At 49.6% G+C, this 18,009-nt stretch overlaps 7 protein-coding genes across 10 annotated transcripts; 4 read left to right on the forward strand and 3 right to left on the reverse strand.

Moving 5' to 3' along the window:
• Nucleotides 1-454: 454 nt before the first annotated feature.
• PV06_07401 (ribonucleoside-diphosphate reductase small chain) lies at nt 455-2,894 on the reverse strand. The gene is made up of 7 exons (XM_016408642.1): nt 2,736-2,894; nt 2,401-2,670; nt 2,111-2,331; nt 1,992-2,052; nt 1,740-1,938; nt 1,394-1,692; nt 455-1,344 (listed from the first exon to the last, which is right to left on the reverse strand). Exons 1-7 carry the CDS (start codon nt 2,769-2,771, stop codon nt 1,177-1,179), a joined length of 1,254 nt encoding a protein of 417 aa, XP_016260396.1. The 5' UTR covers nt 2,772-2,894; the 3' UTR covers nt 455-1,176.
• A 1,469-nt stretch (nt 2,895-4,363) lies between these two features.
• Nucleotides 4,364-5,724, reverse strand: PV06_07402 (uncharacterized protein). Its single transcript, XM_016408643.1, has 2 exons — nt 4,871-5,724; nt 4,364-4,817 (listed from the first exon to the last, which is right to left on the reverse strand). Exons 1-2 carry the CDS (start codon nt 5,561-5,563, stop codon nt 4,578-4,580), a joined length of 933 nt encoding a protein of 310 aa, XP_016260397.1. The 5' UTR covers nt 5,564-5,724; the 3' UTR covers nt 4,364-4,577.
• Nucleotides 5,725-6,201: 477 nt separating this feature from the next.
• PV06_07403 (uncharacterized protein) lies at nt 6,202-7,313 on the forward strand (the record flags this gene model as incomplete). Its single annotated transcript, XM_016408644.1, has 2 exons — nt 6,202-6,258; nt 6,306-7,313. 2 exons carry the CDS (start codon nt 6,202-6,204, stop codon nt 7,311-7,313), a joined length of 1,065 nt encoding a protein of 354 aa, XP_016260398.1.
• A 222-nt stretch (nt 7,314-7,535) lies between these two features.
• Nucleotides 7,536-9,182, forward strand: PV06_07404 (uncharacterized protein; the record flags this gene model as incomplete). Its single annotated transcript, XM_016408645.1, has 1 exon — nt 7,536-9,182. The coding sequence occupies one exon, from the start codon at nt 7,536-7,538 to the stop codon at nt 9,180-9,182; it is 1,647 nt and encodes a 548-aa protein (XP_016260399.1).
• Nucleotides 9,183-9,408: 226 nt separating this feature from the next.
• PV06_07405 lies at nt 9,409-11,686 on the forward strand. Of its 3 annotated transcripts, XM_016408646.1 has the most exons (3): nt 9,409-9,696; nt 9,761-11,017; nt 11,142-11,686. In XM_016408646.1, the coding sequence occupies exons 1-3, from the start codon at nt 9,622-9,624 to the stop codon at nt 11,469-11,471; spliced, it is 1,662 nt and encodes a 553-aa protein (XP_016260400.1). In that variant the 5' UTR covers nt 9,409-9,621; the 3' UTR covers nt 11,472-11,686. The 3 variants fall into 3 exon arrangements, with proteins under 3 accessions (XP_016260400.1, XP_016260401.1, XP_016260402.1); XM_016408647.1 differs by having other exon boundaries at nt 9,409-11,017; XM_016408648.1 differs by having other exon boundaries at nt 9,761-11,686.
• Nucleotides 11,606-12,729, reverse strand: PV06_07406. 2 transcript variants are annotated; one of them, XM_016408649.1, is made up of 3 exons: nt 12,263-12,729; nt 12,101-12,200; nt 11,606-12,027 (listed from the first exon to the last, which is right to left on the reverse strand). In XM_016408649.1, the coding sequence occupies exons 1-3, from the start codon at nt 12,646-12,648 to the stop codon at nt 11,980-11,982; spliced, it is 534 nt and encodes a 177-aa protein (XP_016260403.1). In that variant the 5' UTR covers nt 12,649-12,729; the 3' UTR covers nt 11,606-11,979. The 2 variants fall into 2 exon arrangements, with proteins under 2 accessions (XP_016260403.1, XP_016260404.1); XM_016408650.1 differs by having other exon boundaries at nt 12,101-12,729.
• A 1,316-nt stretch (nt 12,730-14,045) lies between these two features.
• PV06_07407 (uncharacterized protein) lies at nt 14,046-17,875 on the forward strand (the record flags this gene model as incomplete). Its single annotated transcript, XM_016408651.1, has 4 exons — nt 14,046-14,119; nt 14,183-14,370; nt 14,447-17,506; nt 17,557-17,875. The coding sequence occupies 4 exons, from the start codon at nt 14,046-14,048 to the stop codon at nt 17,604-17,606; spliced, it is 3,372 nt and encodes a 1,123-aa protein (XP_016260405.1). The 3' UTR covers nt 17,607-17,875.
• Between the last annotated feature and the right edge of the window lie 134 nt (nt 17,876-18,009).

Raw genomic sequence — 18,009 nt, forward strand, 5'->3', positions numbered from 1 at the left:
CAATATACAGTACGTGGACCAATGGGCAGTTACCGTAAAGGTTTTTTTTATTTCTTCCGGGTGAATGGAAGGAATGCCCAGGTAATAATATGGCGCAAGTACGAGTTGTTGGCCGGAAGAGGGACATGTGATCTTTCCTGGGAAAAAGTCATCCAAAATGATCATCCCGGGTAGAAATACGAGTAACATCGCAGGTCGATACGGAATGAGGGTTCCGTGTGTGTGTGTGTGTGTGTGTGTGTGTGTGAGAGAGAGAGAGAGAGAGAGAGAGGGAGAGAGAGAGAGAGAGAGAGAGAGGGAGAGAGAGAGAGAGAGAGAGAGAGGGAGAGAGAGAGTTGATTCTGATTCTGATTCTCACATCAGGACCAGGTCATGTCTTTTTGGTTGAACGGTAGAATACAATGAACAAAATGAAGTCAAAAAAGATCAAACTCAAACAAAGACCCCGAGGTTTCGGGAGTCAAAGTGTACGAGTACAGGAACGATCACGCAGTACCGAGGTGGTATCGACGAATCCCGTATGCATACTCCGTACCTGGGTAAGGGTACACCTCCTACGAAGTATAGGTAATAGAGATCTCAAAGGTCGGACGGAAACAATATGCTGCCGTTCCGAGCGAGGCTCTTTACAGAAAGGGGTCCGAGGGCAAGGCTGTATATGCAAATAGTGAAAAACAAAAACAAAAACACCCAGAAAAACCATCTCCGAGTCTGCAAATCGTGTGGGAAACCTTGCTCACGTTGACAAAAAGGACAAACCCTGTATTTCTTTTTTCGTCTCAAACAGAAAAAAGTAGAATGTCAATGTGGCGAATGCTTTTCGCCCTCTCCCCATGCGAATGCATTCCGTCATATCCAAAGCACAGATCCAAATCCCATTTCTAGCCCTGCTATGCATACACACACACACACGCACACATACAAATTGACGGGTTGGTTGTCCCAGCCGCCCTCACATTGAATAGACGGCGTACCGTGAGACCAAACTGGCTCTTTTTTTCCTTGCTATCCTTACTCCGCCGTGCGACGAAAGTGGAGAGGGGTATTGAAGATGAAAGAAGAAAAATCCAGGACACCATAAAATCCGCATTATGTCATTTCCTTTCCGTGACACCATAGCAACGCCGTGGAGAAAAACAAAAACCAAATGTCGTAACACCCTGGGAGCAAGTACATCTAAAACTCCTCGTTGAAGTTGAGGCCGCCGGCATCTTCTTCACTCTTCTCCTCGCCTGGAGATGTGGACTTCTCATCTCTCTTGGAGGTCATGACACCGGCTTTCTGGTAGTCACCGACACGCTTCTCGAAGAAGTTGGTCTTACCGGCGAGGGAGATGTTCTCCATCTGTGGTCCTGTCAGTAAGTGCAATGCATCGACATTGTAGGGCACGTACGAATGAGAATGGATTCTGTGCATTGTAGAACCGCTTGTTGCCAAGAGCCAGCAGTAGACGGTCGGCGACGAATTCGATGTACTGTTGCATGAGCTTGGCGTTCATTCCGAGGAGGGCCACTGGCAGAGCATCCGTCAAGAATTCCTTCTCGATGGTGACGGCCTCAGTGATGACCCTCTCGATCAGCTCTGGAGCCGGCTTGTGCTTGAGGTGCTGCATCAACAGACAAGCGAAGTCGGTGTGCATGCCCTCATCACGAGAGATCAACTCATTGGAGAAAGTCAAGCCGGGCATGAGGCCTGAGGCTGGTCAGTACCGGATCGTGTCACAACATGAAGAGACATACCCTTAGACTTGAGCCAGAAGATAGAGGCGAATGAGCCAGAGAAGAAGATACCCTCAACTGCAGCGAAAGCAACAAGTCGTTGAGCAAAAGACGAGTTCTTGTCGGAGATCCACTTCAGTGCCCAGTCGGCCTTCTTGCGAATACATGGGATTGTGTCGATAGCGTCGAACAGGTAGGTCTTCTGCTTCGGGTCTTTGATCTATTTCGAGGTTAGGTATACTCTTGCGGAGATAGGAGAGGGCCAACGCTCACATAAGTATCAATCAAGAGTGAGTACATCTCGCTGTGGATGTTTTCAATCATGATCTGGAAGCTGTGGCCCAAAGTTAGCACAGAGCGAAGAAGGCGACCTCTAGGTAGCATTGACTCACCCATAGAAGCAACGAGCTTCGGGTATCTGCACCTCGTTGCTGAATCGCTCGAGCAGGTTCTCATTAACGATACCATCGGAAGCGGCAAAGAAAGCCAGGACGTGGGAGACGAAGTATCTCTCGTCGTCGTTGAGTCGGTTGTGCCAGTCATGAAGATCCTTTGACAGATCAACTTCTTCGGCAGTCCAGAAGCTGGCTTCTGCCTTCTTGTAGTGATTCCACTGAGTGACGATCCACGTTAGTCCTGGTCATGTAGTTGCGGGACGGAGACGCGTCGCGCAAGCACTCACAATCTCGTGATACTTGATGGGAAAGAGAACAAATCGGTGCGGGTTCTCTTTGAGAAGGTCTTCTTCTGCTTCCAGCTCTTTCAGTGTCTTGGGTCGGTTTTGTTCCTCGGACTTTGGAGCCTCTTCTTGCACCTTTGCTAGCTCGAGCTTTTCGGTCATTACTGGAGCGGCATCGACAGCAACAGGATTGTTCTCTTTGTCGTCAACGTTGAAGTTGAGCTTCTTGATGGGGCTGTCCTTGACTTTGAGGTTTTCGAGGCTCGAGGCCGCCTGAGCGTATAGCATTAGTGATATACTCTTTTTGGTCAATCGATGACGGCAGTGGCAAAACGAACCTGCTTTGACGGCGTGATCTGGGTCTGGGTATCCATTGTCTTTTGTTGTAAGTAGATGAGAGTCTAAACAAAGAAATGTAGCAAAGAAGTACTGGAGGTAGAGACTTTGACTTGTTGTGAGACGCGAAGAGTGGAAGAAGAACTGATGCTCGAAAAGCCGGAGGCTGCACGGTTTTAATTGAAGATTCACGTAACGCGCTAGCGCGACCGCGTTTTCCAGGAGAGCCCGTTAATTGATCCTGGCAGCCTCCACTTCCACATCAACACTCGTCACTGACCAGCGCGCGACTGTGGATTTCGTCTGTTGTCACAGCACTGAGATCTCTGCTTTACCCTCTGTCAATCAATTTGGTACTGACCGACATCTCCTTGATGGCCTGATTTACCCGCTTCCAAGGCAGCAGCCCGAGTCTGGACCAATATCATCCAATATTGCGGAAGACCTGTGCGGATCTAATCTAATCTGATCGTCTTAAAGTGCTCCAATGTCACGTGTGACCGTGAACAAGCGTGTTTTCAAGGGTCAGTAGCTCGTCAACCTGCATGAGTAGTCTGTTGTCACTCCTCTTTTTGCCCTGGGTGCCACGATCCTCTCAGTGCCACATCCGATGGACCATCATGCTACTCGATGTGCAATACCGAGTACCACCTCTGATAGATTGCTTCACATTGAAAAGCGGCGGAGATGGGCTATGTTGTTCCCAGGAGAGATTCCAGTGAAGGCTAATTTCATCTAGAACGCACATTTTTGAGTTCAATTGCACCCAGAAGTCTTTACCTGCTTGTGTCCAAGATGTATATTGATCGCGCGTCTGCCATTGTACACCCATGTTGTTCTCCAGGCTCCGAAATTCGGAACTCATTTCCAACTCATGGCGGCCCAGGTCAACCAGTCAGTTGAACCTTCGGACAATGTCACGACTGTATTCTACCAAGTTGACAATTTCATACACCGTGCAAGTAAGCACAATGGAATCTGAGGTTCTTGGGGAATGTCCGTGTTAGATATGCGAGGAAGAGTCACGAGATGACAATGCCCAAGAGAGTGTGCGAATCGTTAGAGAGACATGAAGACAGACCCCAAGAACAAGGATAATGGGACTCGCAATAGCAGAACAAAGCTGGTGGAAACGATGTCTTTCAGCTGACGCCGAGGCTGAGCATCTTGATATCGTTGATGTGAAGCAACAGAAGCTGGAAATCGTGGACAGAACAGTCGTCAGGGAGCCGAATAATCAATGAAAGGAGTTAGGATCGGACTTGTTGTCGCCATCTTGTTCACTATTGAGTCAGATGCTATGGGTATTTGTCTCAGTATCAGAGATGGCTACATAGGCATGCGATTCTGACTGGATTGTAAGTGGCTGGATTACATTGTTGCTCACCATGCTCAGAATACCTGTCTCCAAAGCCCGAGTTTACAAGCAATAGAATTGGATCGAAGAATGTAGGACAGATAAAACTACTTGCCTGATTTAGAAGAGATCAAACGACAAAGAAAGCAAACATATCTGGACGTACAACATTGTACAAAGAGGGGGAAGGAGTGAGGTGAGGATGAATGGCCGACACGTAATCTTCAACGGAGCATTGTTCATACTGTTTGCACAACAGGTGTAGTCCCGTACAAAACTCATCGGTGTGCGAACGATAACTACAAAATGCCTACCTACCTGAGGTATAGAAAGCATCTTAACAGTTCCAGTGCCTACGCAATCTTCTCTATTGCCCGAGTTCTAATTGTTTGCAATATGTACAGTACAAAGGCTTGGAAATGGTGACCTCTGACACGGGCTCGGAGTCCAGCGTCCTTTCCTCTGAATATGTTGTCTATAAAGACCTTCATAACTTATCCTTGAGGGCCTGCGGTAGAATCCGCGTCTCAATGCCACGTACAAACTTGTTTGTCTGCTCCGCCAGACTCAGCGTGAGGATCGTATGAGGCAATATCCGAGCCAAATGAGCCGTAAATCCCTTGTACACACTAAGAAGTCCTTCTGTCTTGATTGTCTTGTACAAGCAATCAAAAATACCGCTGTAAAGATTGCCGTGCTGGTTGTATAACCTAGCCATCACTGTGTCCTACATTTTTGGTCAGTAAATGAGGCGATGAGTACGGGCACCGTTGTACTTACTGGAGGATGCATCACACAACAAACCACAAAGCCACTAGCTGTTGAACTCAGCAGATGCAAAGCAGGCCCGTCTTCCATGCCAGCATGCCGCATTAACCGTCGTTTAGCGAAGAAATATGTTGGTAATTGTACGGAGCTGCCAGCACCGGTTCTGACCATCGAAGCGCCCATCCCTCGATATAAGCCTCGAACTCCTTCCGTACTATAAATCTGTCTGATTCCATCCATCGCATTGCGGTACTTGTGCTGCGTCCCAACGGGAAGAAAGGGCGAATAGGACTGTAATCGAGTTTTTACGAGGAAGAAGGGAGAGCCAGCCATGGCACCAAGAATTCCTGAAGCCGCACCAGAAAAGATGTTGACACCGAGAGACTGAATATTGGCGTCCTTAAAGATAAGTTTCGTCCCAGCTGCCCTCAGTGGTTCGTAGAAGCCTAATCTACACCCATTGAGCAGGATCTGGTAGACATATGCACACCCAATACCCCGATAGATTCCTCGAATCCCTTCATTCTTGACAATGACTCCTACGCCATGAAAGACACCTTTGTATTTTTTGACCGCGACATCTTTTGACTGTAATTCTCCTTGTAGTTGTAAGCGGATCTTGACTGTCTCGAAAGGGTGTGTCGCAGTGACAGCGCCGCAAGCTGCAATGCCACCTGCGATGAATGCGCCGGTCGTAGTCGACATGGCGGACGGCCGATATCGCTCGAGGTTAAGAAATTGCTCTCCAATTGAATTTACTCTGGATTTGAGAACAACGAGAGTGTGCTACCGCCATGCAATGTCCTCAACTTGAGGGAGGGGGCGAAGTGCGGGCTGTCAGCACGTTACTGAGGTAAAGGTTGAACAAGACGGAGCGCAGAGTGACTGTGTTAGAAAAATAAATCCTGTGGTTGAAGCTCACTTTCTCTCTCACCGCGAATAGCCGCAGCCAGGTTGTCAGCATGGGCTCTCTAGGCTTGGTTCCCCCAGGCCTGATTGTTTTATTAGTTGGATGTTCTAGTTAAACCTTAGGCACGGATACTCCATGGGCTTCCTCGATTTGTTGGAGAAGCCGCCCCCCAACTCGGACACTAGAGGTATCTCTCGACTAAGCCTTTACTAGTCCAGCCAAGCACCTACGGTATTTAATTTTTGTACATGCCTCAGCAAGCCCGCATCGGCAAAACTGCAGGACGCGTTCCTGGATCGCCCATCATCCCTCCATATCCTGTGAACCCACGCATTCATTCTCGGACCTCATTGTACCCAGCCACTATAGTGCAGACGACCATCAACAGCAGGCGGGTCTCTCAAAATCTTCTGGCGGGGACTCGTTGGTCGTCATGGCCGCCGTCCAGCAGAAAGTCCAAGATGTGGTCAAGCATTATCGACCAGCAAGAGTATATACCGCTCCCAAATGATACAGACTCATGCTAATGTATGGCAGCAATTTCCTGGCTCCACGCGATCTGATGGAGTCGACAGTCGCGTCACATCCCTAGACTTCGATGACATGGGCGAATTCCTCGTCGCAGCTTCAGATGACGAAACTATGCAGGTTTATGATATCAAAGAGGGAAAGAGAACGAAAGTTATACCTAGCAAGAAGTATGGCATACACCTGGCTCGCTTCACACATCATCCGCGCAATGTGCTCTTTGCCAGTACGAAACAAGAAGACTCCCTTCGCTTGCTGGAACTGCACAACGAAAGCTTCGTCCGGTATTTTACAGCTCATACCGCCCAAGTTACCTGCATAGCATTGTCACCTGGAAGTGATCAATTCTTGTCATGCGGAAACGATGATATGGTCTGCCTGTGGGACTTGAATTCCAGAAGTCCTCAGGGCAAGTTGAAACTGGTGACACCTTATCTGGCTGCCTACGATCCTTCGGCAAATGTTATGGCTATAGCGTCACAATCGACTTCCTCCATCCTTATGTATGATGTCAGGAATTTCGACAAGGCGCCGTTCGAGACGTTCGACATGTCGCAGGCTGAAGATAGATACACCCCGACCACAAAAGGGCGGGCCTGGACGAGATTGGAGTTCTCCAATGATGGAAAAAGTATGCTGCTGGGGACGGACTACCACGGACACTTCCTCTTAGACGCCTACAATGGTTCTATCAGATCATTTCTGGCAGGGAAAACCAGTGGCACGGGCAGAGCTGCGCCAGTATCGACTTCCGGAAAACCGTTAGGACAAGGAGATGCTTGCTTCACACAAGACGGTCGGTATGTCATTGGAGGATCTGGCGATCAATCGGACTTGATGGTCTGGGATACTCAAGCAGCGACTGGTGGTAGACAGGATCCTACTGCCAGACTTGCGAGTCGTGGGATCAAGTCTGCGGTCGTACAGTGCAATCCGAGATACAACATGCTGGCCACTGCTGACACAAAAGTCTGCATGTGGCTGCCAGGAGACCAGATCAAGACACCTGACCTTTGAAAATCCAACGATGTGCTGCTCCAAAGAGTGCATCAGTGAGCAATCGAGAATGTGCTGAGTCTGAGGTGATCATGCTGCTTTATCGGTTTGTATGTGTTCTTTTCGATTCCGCCAATGGGATTCGTCTCTGCTCGGTAACCGGAAAACATCGTCACCCACATGCATACTTCTCAGAACTTCACTATTCACATCAAAATATGATTCTTACGCCAAACGGGGACAATGTGCCAGACCATGCTCCTTGATGGAGACCGGCGGCTGCAATCAGATGAGACAAGCAGCATAAACCTTTTGACAAGCTTGAAAATACGTGCGGAGGCGTTGTTGGCTGAATTCAAAGCTTTTCGAGCGCACCTTGAATCCCAGCACAAGCAGCATGACGTTGAATTAAGGATTTTCAGACGTGGTGTTGAATCTGAGGTGAAAAGTCTGACCAAGATCACACAGCGAATGTCCGTCAGTGACAGCACTTATAATGCATCCGATTCTGAAGAAGCAGAGCAGTTACAATTACATGCTTTGCGGAGCTCTAACTTGTCATTCTATGAAGCAGTCTGGGGTGTTGCAAAGGCCAGCAATGCGATAAGTGCCTTAGGGAAAAGGGTCTACGTTGAATGTGATCCCCTCCAGGTCGATGAGACGTGTGACAGCTTGAGAGGAAAGTCGCCGTCATCGAAACGCAAAGACATTCCTGTTGATATTGTTACTGAGAATGGACTCGAGTGGATTAAAGTTTCTACCATAAATGAGAAAAGACTTCTTTTCGAGATGGCAAAAGAGGGATGGGAGAACTATGGAGATCTCAGCAATACCAGCGATACAGACGATAGCGAACAACCACCCAGTCGAAAACCCAGTAAATTGGAGCTCGTGCGCCTTGCTGAAGATCTTCAAGCTGCGTCAAAAACTGTCCGGGTCCAGTTCAAACATCCACGTGTGCATTTCGTCCTGCCGAATATTCAGGAAGGATCTTGTCCTGATATTGATGCTTTCCTGGCCGATATCAGGGCAACAGGCGCGAGTGCACAATGTGGCACATCGTCGAAAGACATCCATCAATCACGGGAGGCTTTCAACTTTGACCGGATGACTCCAGCACTTGCGCCGGTCCCTCTAACACCCACTGTCAATGTCGACTGTACAATACTCTTGGCCTTGATCTCTGACATATCCCATCTCCGGCGTCAGGATATGTCGCCAGGCTGCAATCCCACTTCCGCAACATTCCATAAAGCAATCCAACGACAGATTGAATCAGAGGAGACCCATCCGCTACTACCGAAAGAGGTCTACCCTTACCTCCTAAATCGAAGCCTTCATTGTACCTCACACGCTGCACAACGAATGCGTGAAATTGTCCAGTGTATGGGGACTGTAACCGAGCAGCTTCGCGCCGACATCATTCTAGGAGAAAGGTCATTCCAAGACCAGTCAAGCGCAGAATTACGGCTGGCACTTAGCAAGCAGTCCAGACATGCGGTATCAGAGACTCTCAGGTTACCAATCATCATCATTGATTTCGAGCCCACAGACTACTTATCGATCACTTCGCGTGAGGGCCCGAAAACTGATCAACAAAAAGACAACTTTCCCTCCTCGATCGCTGCTCGAGCAATCTCCAAACTCCATCTTACTGACATCAATACCTCGGTGTTCATGTATGGATGGACACACGAGATCGTCACGATTACAAGCAACCGAGCCGTTGCGAATGCACTTCTGGCTTCGATCAATAATTTGCTTGATGAAGGCGAACAACGCTCATGGGAACCAAATGACGATAGGGAAGACTTCCTAGGGCCGCATATCTATGTGTGCGAATCAGCACGCAGCTTGGTCGGAAAGCCAAAGGGTAAAGCAGGAGGATAATTGTCGGACAATCGGCTGTAGTGAAGCATCATGATCTCAATTGAAGTAGAAATAATGAAGTTGACAACATGCCAGCGTCAATTCTGAAAAGAAATGCGCTATCGATTGTACTCGTAACTGATGACTCGGCAGCCCAGACATCATCAATTCTGCTGTTCCGCCTGCGCCGATGCGCTCCACGTGAGCTGCATATACATTCGGCACCTTAATTATCAACAACTCCCATGAACATCAATTGCAGGGGACCTTTCTTTTTATTTTTGCAACAGTTGTATCGGGTAACAGGCTTATTCTCGGTGCCATGTGTTGTACCTGAGGCTTGCCTACCGTCTCCTACCAGACGCATCCTCCCCGTTTCTTCTTCTGACCTCCTCCCCATCTTCGGCCCGTTGCTCACAATCTCTCTGCCTGCTGCCGCCTTGACAAGGCTTTGGGCACAATGAAGCGTTGGGCACCATCTCTGGGTCTTCTGGCATATTTGGCCGCGCTCGTGGCCGGAAATGAGGTCAAGCTCGTAAGACTTGCCACTCTGTGATGAATGTTTGTTCCAAATCTTTGTTTGGCTGACCGAGGGACAGAAACAAGACGACCCGAACCGCCAACGATGCAGTGGCATGTACAGTCGGAAGTCATGGGGCGGCTCCGTCGAGCCCTTCATTCTTGTAAAATATCTGCCTGATCACACCGAAGACGACACCGACCCCGTCTCGTCGTTGATCATATTCGAATGGTCCGACGAACCCCTGATCGGGCGCATGCCTGCCGGGAGCACTAATTACCGCGACCTCCAAACGATATGCACGTCGGACGCCGTGGGCAAAAATTTGTGTGAAGAGAAGGATATTGGCTCATTCATCCTCGCGCCCAATGCCACATCTCTCGCTCAAAATCCCATATACAATGAGGCCATACACCTGAAGGACCCAAAGGCCATCAACTACCCGATACGCCGGACGGGATACTACTGCGTCAGCACCTATGCGTTCAGTGACCACGAGTACGACGCCGTGGTCGAATTCCGCAATAGCTACGGCGAATTGCCCGCCGCGCAGATTGCCAAACTCCCCTTTTACGGCGGTCTGACCATTGTCTACGCGGTGCTCGGGGTCTTTTGGGCGTTTCTGTACGTCCAGAACAGGTCCGACATTCTCCCTGTGCAAAACTACATCACCTTCACGATCGTGTTCCTGATCGTGGAACAGCTCATGACCTGGGGCTTCTACGACTACCAGAACCGCCACGGCAACAACACTCTGAACAAGGTGTTTATGATTGTCGTCTCGATACTGAACGCCGGCCGTAACTCGTTGTCTTTCTTCCTCCTGCTCATTGTGTGCATGGGCTTCGGTGTGGTCAAGCCCAGTCTCGGCCGGACGATGATATACGTGCGCATCCTCGCCGCCGCACACTTCATATTCGGCGTCATCTACGCCATCGCCAGCATGGCCGTGACACCCGAGTCGGTCGGACCCCTCGTCCTCTTCGTCATTCTACCACTCGCCGGAACCCTCACGGCTTTCTACGTCTGGACGCTGAGCAGCCTGAACGTCACGATCAAGGACCTCGTGGACCGGAGGCAGAAGACCAAGGCACTCATGTACAAGAAATTGTCCTGGTGCATTCTGGGGTCGATCCTGGTCATCTTTGCCTTTTTCTTCGTAAACAGCTTCGCCTTTGCCGGTAGTGGCGAAGCGGACTTTGTGCCCAAACATTGGCAGACGCGTTGGTTCGTCTTGGATGGTTGGCTCAACCTCGTCTATCTATTCGACATCGCCTTTATTGCATACTTGTGGAGGCCAACTGCGAACAACAGGCGATTCGCAATGAGTGACGAAGTAAGTTGTTTCCTTCTCCTCCTCCTCCTCCTCTCCCGTTCTCACACACCGCCCTCTTCACCCGCGTCCTAGGGTGTTGGGAGGAAATATCCTGATCACGGGTTCGCTAATAAATATCCCATAGTTGGCACAAGACGACGACGGCTTCGAAATTAGAAGTATCGCCGATTCGCTCTCGGATGATGAAGAGGCAGCACGAAAGGATCACGAGCGTGAAGTCAGTCCGGCTGGAGGAGCCAGTACGTCGCTCACGGATGCTGTCAACATTTCGCCAGCGAGAAAAGCCTCGCCCGCTCCGGCATTGCAGAATAGCAGTCGAGCACCTCCAAACCCACTGCCGCCCAGAGAGTCTTTGGATGGAGAGACGATCTTTGCCGTCGGTGATGACAACCTTGAGTGGAGCGATGGCGAGGAGGACAGTGACGACGAAAGGAAGAAGTTGACTAGCAAATAAAACATCGGTTGAAGCTATCAGGGCCGCGGGTGTCCCACTGGGTTTCCTACGTCGAATCCCTTATGAATTTTTGAGACCATCGGGGAGTCGGGTTTTTAAGTCATGAACAATACTGTGAAATGGACTTTCGGGTCGGGTGGCCTTGTATACATAATGTATTCACACACACATAAAAGACAGAGGCATTCTACATGGTCGAGGTTCCCACGTATGACTTCTAGTCCTCTCCTTCGTATATCTCATCTTTTATGTATTGTGCCGAATGACCCTGAAGGAACGCTCAATGCGAGGGCTTTGCAGATACTGGCCTATAAGAACAGACGACATTGAACCCCCCTACTAGGCTAGCCGGATTTCGAGGCGTGAAATGGGGTACATGCCCCCCTTATACGTCAGTTTCGACCTACGAACAGCGCAATGGTCGTGGATAGTCAAGGTTGAAGAACCATCGAGACCTCGTCGGCCAGCCCAAAGCCAGATCTTTGACAGAAGCCTGTCCATGAAGTTTTCACATGTTCAATTTCCTGGCCCGATCAGAGGCAATTTCGCACATGGCCTTGATGTGGATTGCAGGTCAGTTGGTAACAAACAGTTCAGGGTATGATCTTTGGGGGAGGTAGAGAACTGACCTTGATCGAGTCTCGCTTCTCCTGCTCGATGTCACCTCGTTCGATTCTTTTCTCCATATCCGCCATGATCACAGGACGGCTTCGCCCATTCACAAAGACGCTGTAGATCGGCAATGAGCGATAGTTTGCAGACACCAATCTAGATGTGCTGGGAGACCTTACACATATCGTAAGCCTGGAAAGGCGCGTTCGTAATTCCTGTTCATCTCTGCGAGCTTCGCCGCCTGCTCCTCGCCACCCTGATTGAGCTGGGCTTGCTCTTTTCTACTTTGTTCGCTCTCAACCTTCTTCTCGCCCAGGCGAGGGTGGGCAGACAGGATAGTTTCCAACCACTTATTGTCGCTTTCTAACCTGGACTCGCAGAGGTCTTTGAGCTGCTGGCCGACTGCGTCTATGAGCTCATCATAAGATGCAAAAGATTTTTCCCGAAGCAGGCTGACTGATAATGTATGGAGTTGTTGGCATGGTTCAAACAGAGTGTCGAGTACTTGTGCCCTCTCTTCGGTGGTGAGTGTGGCCACTTTCGAAATAGGCGGGAGTGTCAACATGGTATATGATCTATGAGCTTGTCTAAAATGTACTGAATCTCAAATGCTTCAGAAGGCCTTGGTGCAAAGGGAATGACGAACATGTCCTACCTTCAAATGCAAAATCACTAAGGATGGAGGTGTTTCGACGTCAAACCAAGTTTCGGTGGGCTCCGTCCGACCCATCGATAGTTCAGCTTGTCACGTGGTTATGAAGATCCAATTGTCAACTATACTCGTACAAGTACAAACAAAAGCACCGTTCGGGGAATAAATGATGAATCATGAGCATGGCATCTGCCTCATCGTGACGAAGTGTAAAGCCATGTGGGCAAAACTCTTTGGTGAGCACCCACGTGAATATATGATATGCGTGGTGCATCAATAGTCCGAGTTGAGGCGCAGAACGAGCCCATGTGCATGCAATAGATATTGCGCAATCGATACAAGTCTTCTGGGGCACCAGCTGTGAATCCTAGGCATGCGCCTTGTATTGCGCATGGGCGACGCCGTATAGTTCAAATTCGCCCGAACGAAGTATAAAAAGGCTTTATAACCTCCTGTCATATCGAATGGCCGGGCCGCAGTTGAGAAAGGAGGCCAGTGCACATGGCATGGTTCTGGTGTCAAGGTGGTGACAGATATCCCAAACTTTTACTCCTTGTTATCGGGGTATATTAATTACTCAAGTTGTTGTGTGGCACCCGTGTCACATCAAGTATCATGTGCGCTCGCTTGCACGACAGGCGGTGGGTGTATTGTTTTTACAGTACTCTTACAAGTACTTTGTATCCGAAGACAGAACGAGAGAAATTGATAGAGATCGCTGGCGTGAGTTGGTGACTCCTCAGATCGACTGGTCTTTGTCTGTTTACCCTCCCGTAATAAGCAAGGGCACGGTCGATGTCAAGGGGACGCCCGGCGAGCCGGCGGTGGATGAGCCCTTCGTCCCTTGCTTCTGGCAGAGAAGGGCCAGCTGCGCCTCGGGAAATTGGCCCTCGTTTTAGGTGATGATGGTTGAATAAGGCTCCGGACGCTGGCCTTGTTCGGGCGGTTTGAGGTCAACCATACCCCACCAAGGCCATTAAGTGTGTGCCATCAAGCTCGATGATCCTGGTCGAGCTTCGCTTCGTAGCTGACTTGGCTGTGGGTATCTTGCTACGATGCCCCCTGAATCTGCAGATAGTGTTCCCCACTGTGCTTCATTGGTATTGCTCCTGCATGTGGATTCCCCTCGAACATGCGTCTCCAGACTTTTGGCGCTTCTTTGTGTGTTAGCCGGGTTGTTTCGTGTGGTGGAAGGCCTGCTGTGTTTCCCTGAGTCTTTTGTCCTCCATGCTCGGTATCCTTATGTTCTTCATCTGTAGGCATCTGTCTTAATTTACCTTGGCTGCGGCCCTTTCAAATGCAGCTGAGAAATGTCATTGAATGGCCTTGATGAAGCTGCGGTCGCCGAAGCGCACCAGGCTGCGCTTGCTGACGCTGGAGGATGGTACGTACAGCCGGACACGAATAGGTCTCGACGAACTGCGCTGACGAGACGGATAACGTCCAGGTTCCTCCTCAAGTATGCCAACCGTGACACAGTAGAGCTGCTGCAGAAGGGAACTGGAGGGATCCAGGAAGTCAGAGGTGTGGTAGAAAGATATGAGGAAAAGTCACCGTTGTACGGCATGGTGCAGTACCGGCGCAAAAAAGTCATTCTCAAATATGTGCCAGAGGGAACGTCGCGACTGTTGCAAGGTTCGTTCACTTACACCTCACAAGTCACAACTCACGACACTCTTCGCACAATGCATGGCTAACCTGATCGTTACAGTGCGCTTGACCGTCCAATTCCAATCGGTCCTAGAAGCATTTACACCTCATGACAACGTCTTTTCGTTCACTGTCGCTTCAGAGCTGACCGATTCGGCCCTGGGCCTGAGCACGATGCTGCTGCCATCTGCGGGCTCATTGACATCGTCTACTTCATCGTTACGACGTCGAAGACTGGATGAAATCACTGAAGATGCCGAAGAAGGGAGCTCTATGCCTGAAGAAAAAGTTGTCCGCCCAGCGCAAGTGGAACAGGAACCTGCTATACCCAAGTATGGGAGGCACGAATTAGATGAGCTGCCAGCAAGTGCAGTCCTCGCGAAAGCACTTCTGGCAAAGAGAAAAGAAATCACTGCTGCAGTCTCTACAGGTCAAGATGAAGACTCAGTCCGCCTGGAAAACCCTTTACCTCTGCCTAAGGACACCGTTTCTCACAAAGGAACAACATCTCCAAATCCAGCCACTGACAAGGACTTGCCTGCCACACCAGTGTCAACTCCGCCAACTACGAGCGGTGGTGAGGCTGGACGGGCACCAGATTTCGAAGCCGCAAGCAACATCCTTTTAGACGCAACGAGTCGAGAACTAGCCGAGCCTACTACACCACGTCCTCCTCAATCTCATCATCTTTCGCCTGCTGAGTCGGATAGTATCAGTCAATGGAGCAGTAATGTTGCCTCGTACGCTGATGTTAAGCCTAAGAAGAAAAAGCTAGGACCGAGACCACATGTCGAGGCTACGCATCGTCCAAAGACGTCCGGCAATGCTGACGGCAGTCTCGGCGTACGACCAGTTGCAAACCTACCGCACAGCATTCGTGTGAACAATAGGTCTCTACTGACGCTTTCGGGTCGTCCAGGGTCACAGCAATCCACTCGCAGTGTTCCTGGACGTTTCGCGAACTCGAGCCATTCGTTCAATGGACCACCACCACTACCAACCACCTCTCATATACAGTCGCTCTACAACCCCATAGAAAGTCGGCCAGCCGTATCAAGAGCGGCTTCGGTCACCACCGAAGCATCTACAGCGACGCCAGAAAAATTAAGGATGATGAAGGCCCTCCAGCTTCGCAAGCGGAACATGTTGCTCGCACAGCGATCAACGTTGTCACCTACCACCTCGCATGCACCTACTCCTTCGGATTCAAGCCTTAGTACTATCTCGTCGAGCAATAACTTGTCCACAGTGGCTAGTCAGGAGCAGCTTTCTAGTGTCGATGAGGAGTCAAAATTGACACAGTCCTCCACCACGACATCTCCTACCTTCATGACGAACACTTCAGAGGAGCCATCTACCAAGGCGTCATCCTTCTCAGAGCAAGATAATATCTCGAACAAGCGCAGATCACTGTCTTCAGCTACCAGTTCATCGATTACGCCGAAAGCTCCAGCTCCAGAGCCTGCTACACAATCTCCTGAGATAGTGATCGCTACTAACCCTTCCAGTACACACGGGCTGGGTATTCCTCTATCGAACAGCCAGCAATCTGATATCAGCAAAGACAACTCGACTTCTGATCACACACCAGCATCCGCTATGGACAGTTTTCCGACAACAGTGCCTACTCTGGAACTACCTTCACAAGCAAAGCGTCACGCACCTCGGCCATTTCAGCTGGCTGGTGGTGATACATCTGCTTCTGAAGATTTATCTGAGGACGAACTTCTTATGGATGACATCCACAATGCAACCGTGCACGAAGCGAAACCAGTATCTGTTGCTCGTTCTCCGGTTACTCCTATCATATCAACGAAAGGAAGTTCGGATAGGTTGCGCGAAATTGTGACCAAACCTTCGTTGCCCAGCCATCCTCCCAAAACCAGCCGTGGTAGTACTCCAGACGGGAAACGTACTGACAGTAGGTCCGGCAGTGTTCGAAGCGTGTCTACAGCACTTCCACAATGGCCCCCTGTGCAAGCTGAGCCAATGCCCGCTCCCTTGAACAAGAAACCAACTCTTGGAACGGGGATTTCCAAGCGCATCAAGGCTCTGGAGGTACTTACAGCAAAAGACACGATTGCGTCGCAACCCCCTACACCTGCCCGGGAGACTACTATTGGGAAGTCAGCTTTCTCCTCATTCATGAAACGTTCGTCGCTCATTGGAAGCCCGATGAAACCGAACGCCTCGACCGAGACATCACCCCCAAGGCAAACACCGCCGATAACATCGCTGTACGATCCTGTCAAGCGTGTGAATGACGCGAAGGAGCCTCGACGACCGTCTGTCGATAGCTATACGCCCTTTCACAAAGCAGATACCATATCTGTCACTGCAAAAATTGTCCGAGATCCCAACAGCAAGCACCCTCCTATGTCACCCAGTTCGAATTTCAATAGCCCTCTTAATCTTTTTCGAAGTCCCTTAATCGTGGAGCATGAGAAGCATGACAATCTTCACAGAAAAGACTCATTTACTTCCAGGCAGTCCAACACTAAAAGCCCAACCAAATCGGATAGAGGCCGTTTTTCATTCTCCTCGCACCGTTCTGCTTCACAAATCAATCTACCTCGCTCAGAATCAAATCACAGCAAGATTTCACTCACCAGCACACACAAAAAGCATGGACCGCGGTCCAACAGTGATACGGCCTCCTTCACGGAAGAAAAGAAATCTTCGAGGACGAGTCGGTTGATGAAGCGAGTGTCAAACCTGACAGCATCCCGGAGCAAAGGACAATCGACCTCGAAGGAGCAGTTACATCCAAATACAATCCAGGAACAGAACGATGAAGACACCAAGGAACATTCTGTCTCCGAATCACTGATGCACATTGTCGATATTGGTGATGTGAACGTCCAATTCCCCGAATCTCTCCTTTGGAAGCGCCGTTTCATGAGGATTGATGATCAAGGATATCTCATATTTTCACCACCCATGAATGATTCAAATACAAAATCTGTCGGCAGGAAATATCATCTCAGCGACTTTAACCGACCAGCGTTACCGGATTTGGAGAGGGAAGAGATTGCTTGGAGCATAGTTCTTGATTTGAAGGACGGATCATGTGTACAGTGTGCATGCGAGGGCAGGCAGTCTCAACAAGCAGTGCTGCAAAGTGAGTATTTCCCAACTTCTATGTGCAGTAATCTTCTAACCTTGATGCAGTGCTTGTTGATGCACACAACGCTTACCACCAATTATATCATGGAGGTTGAGATGTGCCATGGATGCCAGAAGCAACGACAAACATTACGACTCTTCAACGTTTGCAATACCCAACTCGCGTGAATTTAGATGATTGACGAGCATCAAGCAAAGGCGCTGGAATGGTTGGCAAACGGCGATCTAAGCCCTTCGGTATTGGCGAACACGAGATTTTGGTCCCAATTGTGAACAGCGCATGGGCAGGACAGGACTTTTTATCTATAGTCATGGTCACAACAGCTTAATGTGTATCAATCAATGCTAACAACATTCAATACTGTCCAGCACTGATTTCTGTATGCATTTTACCATGGTTGTCTGAGTAGATTTTAACTGAGGAAAACTAATCACCTGAAGACGTGAATGATTACTGTATTGAGGCTTAGACAAGGCTGCGCTATTAGGAGACAGGTG

This window comes from Exophiala oligosperma (assembly GCF_000835515.1).
Source record: "Exophiala oligosperma strain CBS 72588 unplaced genomic scaffold supercont1.7, whole genome shotgun sequence".
Classification (NCBI taxonomy): domain Eukaryota; kingdom Fungi; phylum Ascomycota; class Eurotiomycetes; order Chaetothyriales; family Herpotrichiellaceae; genus Exophiala; species Exophiala oligosperma.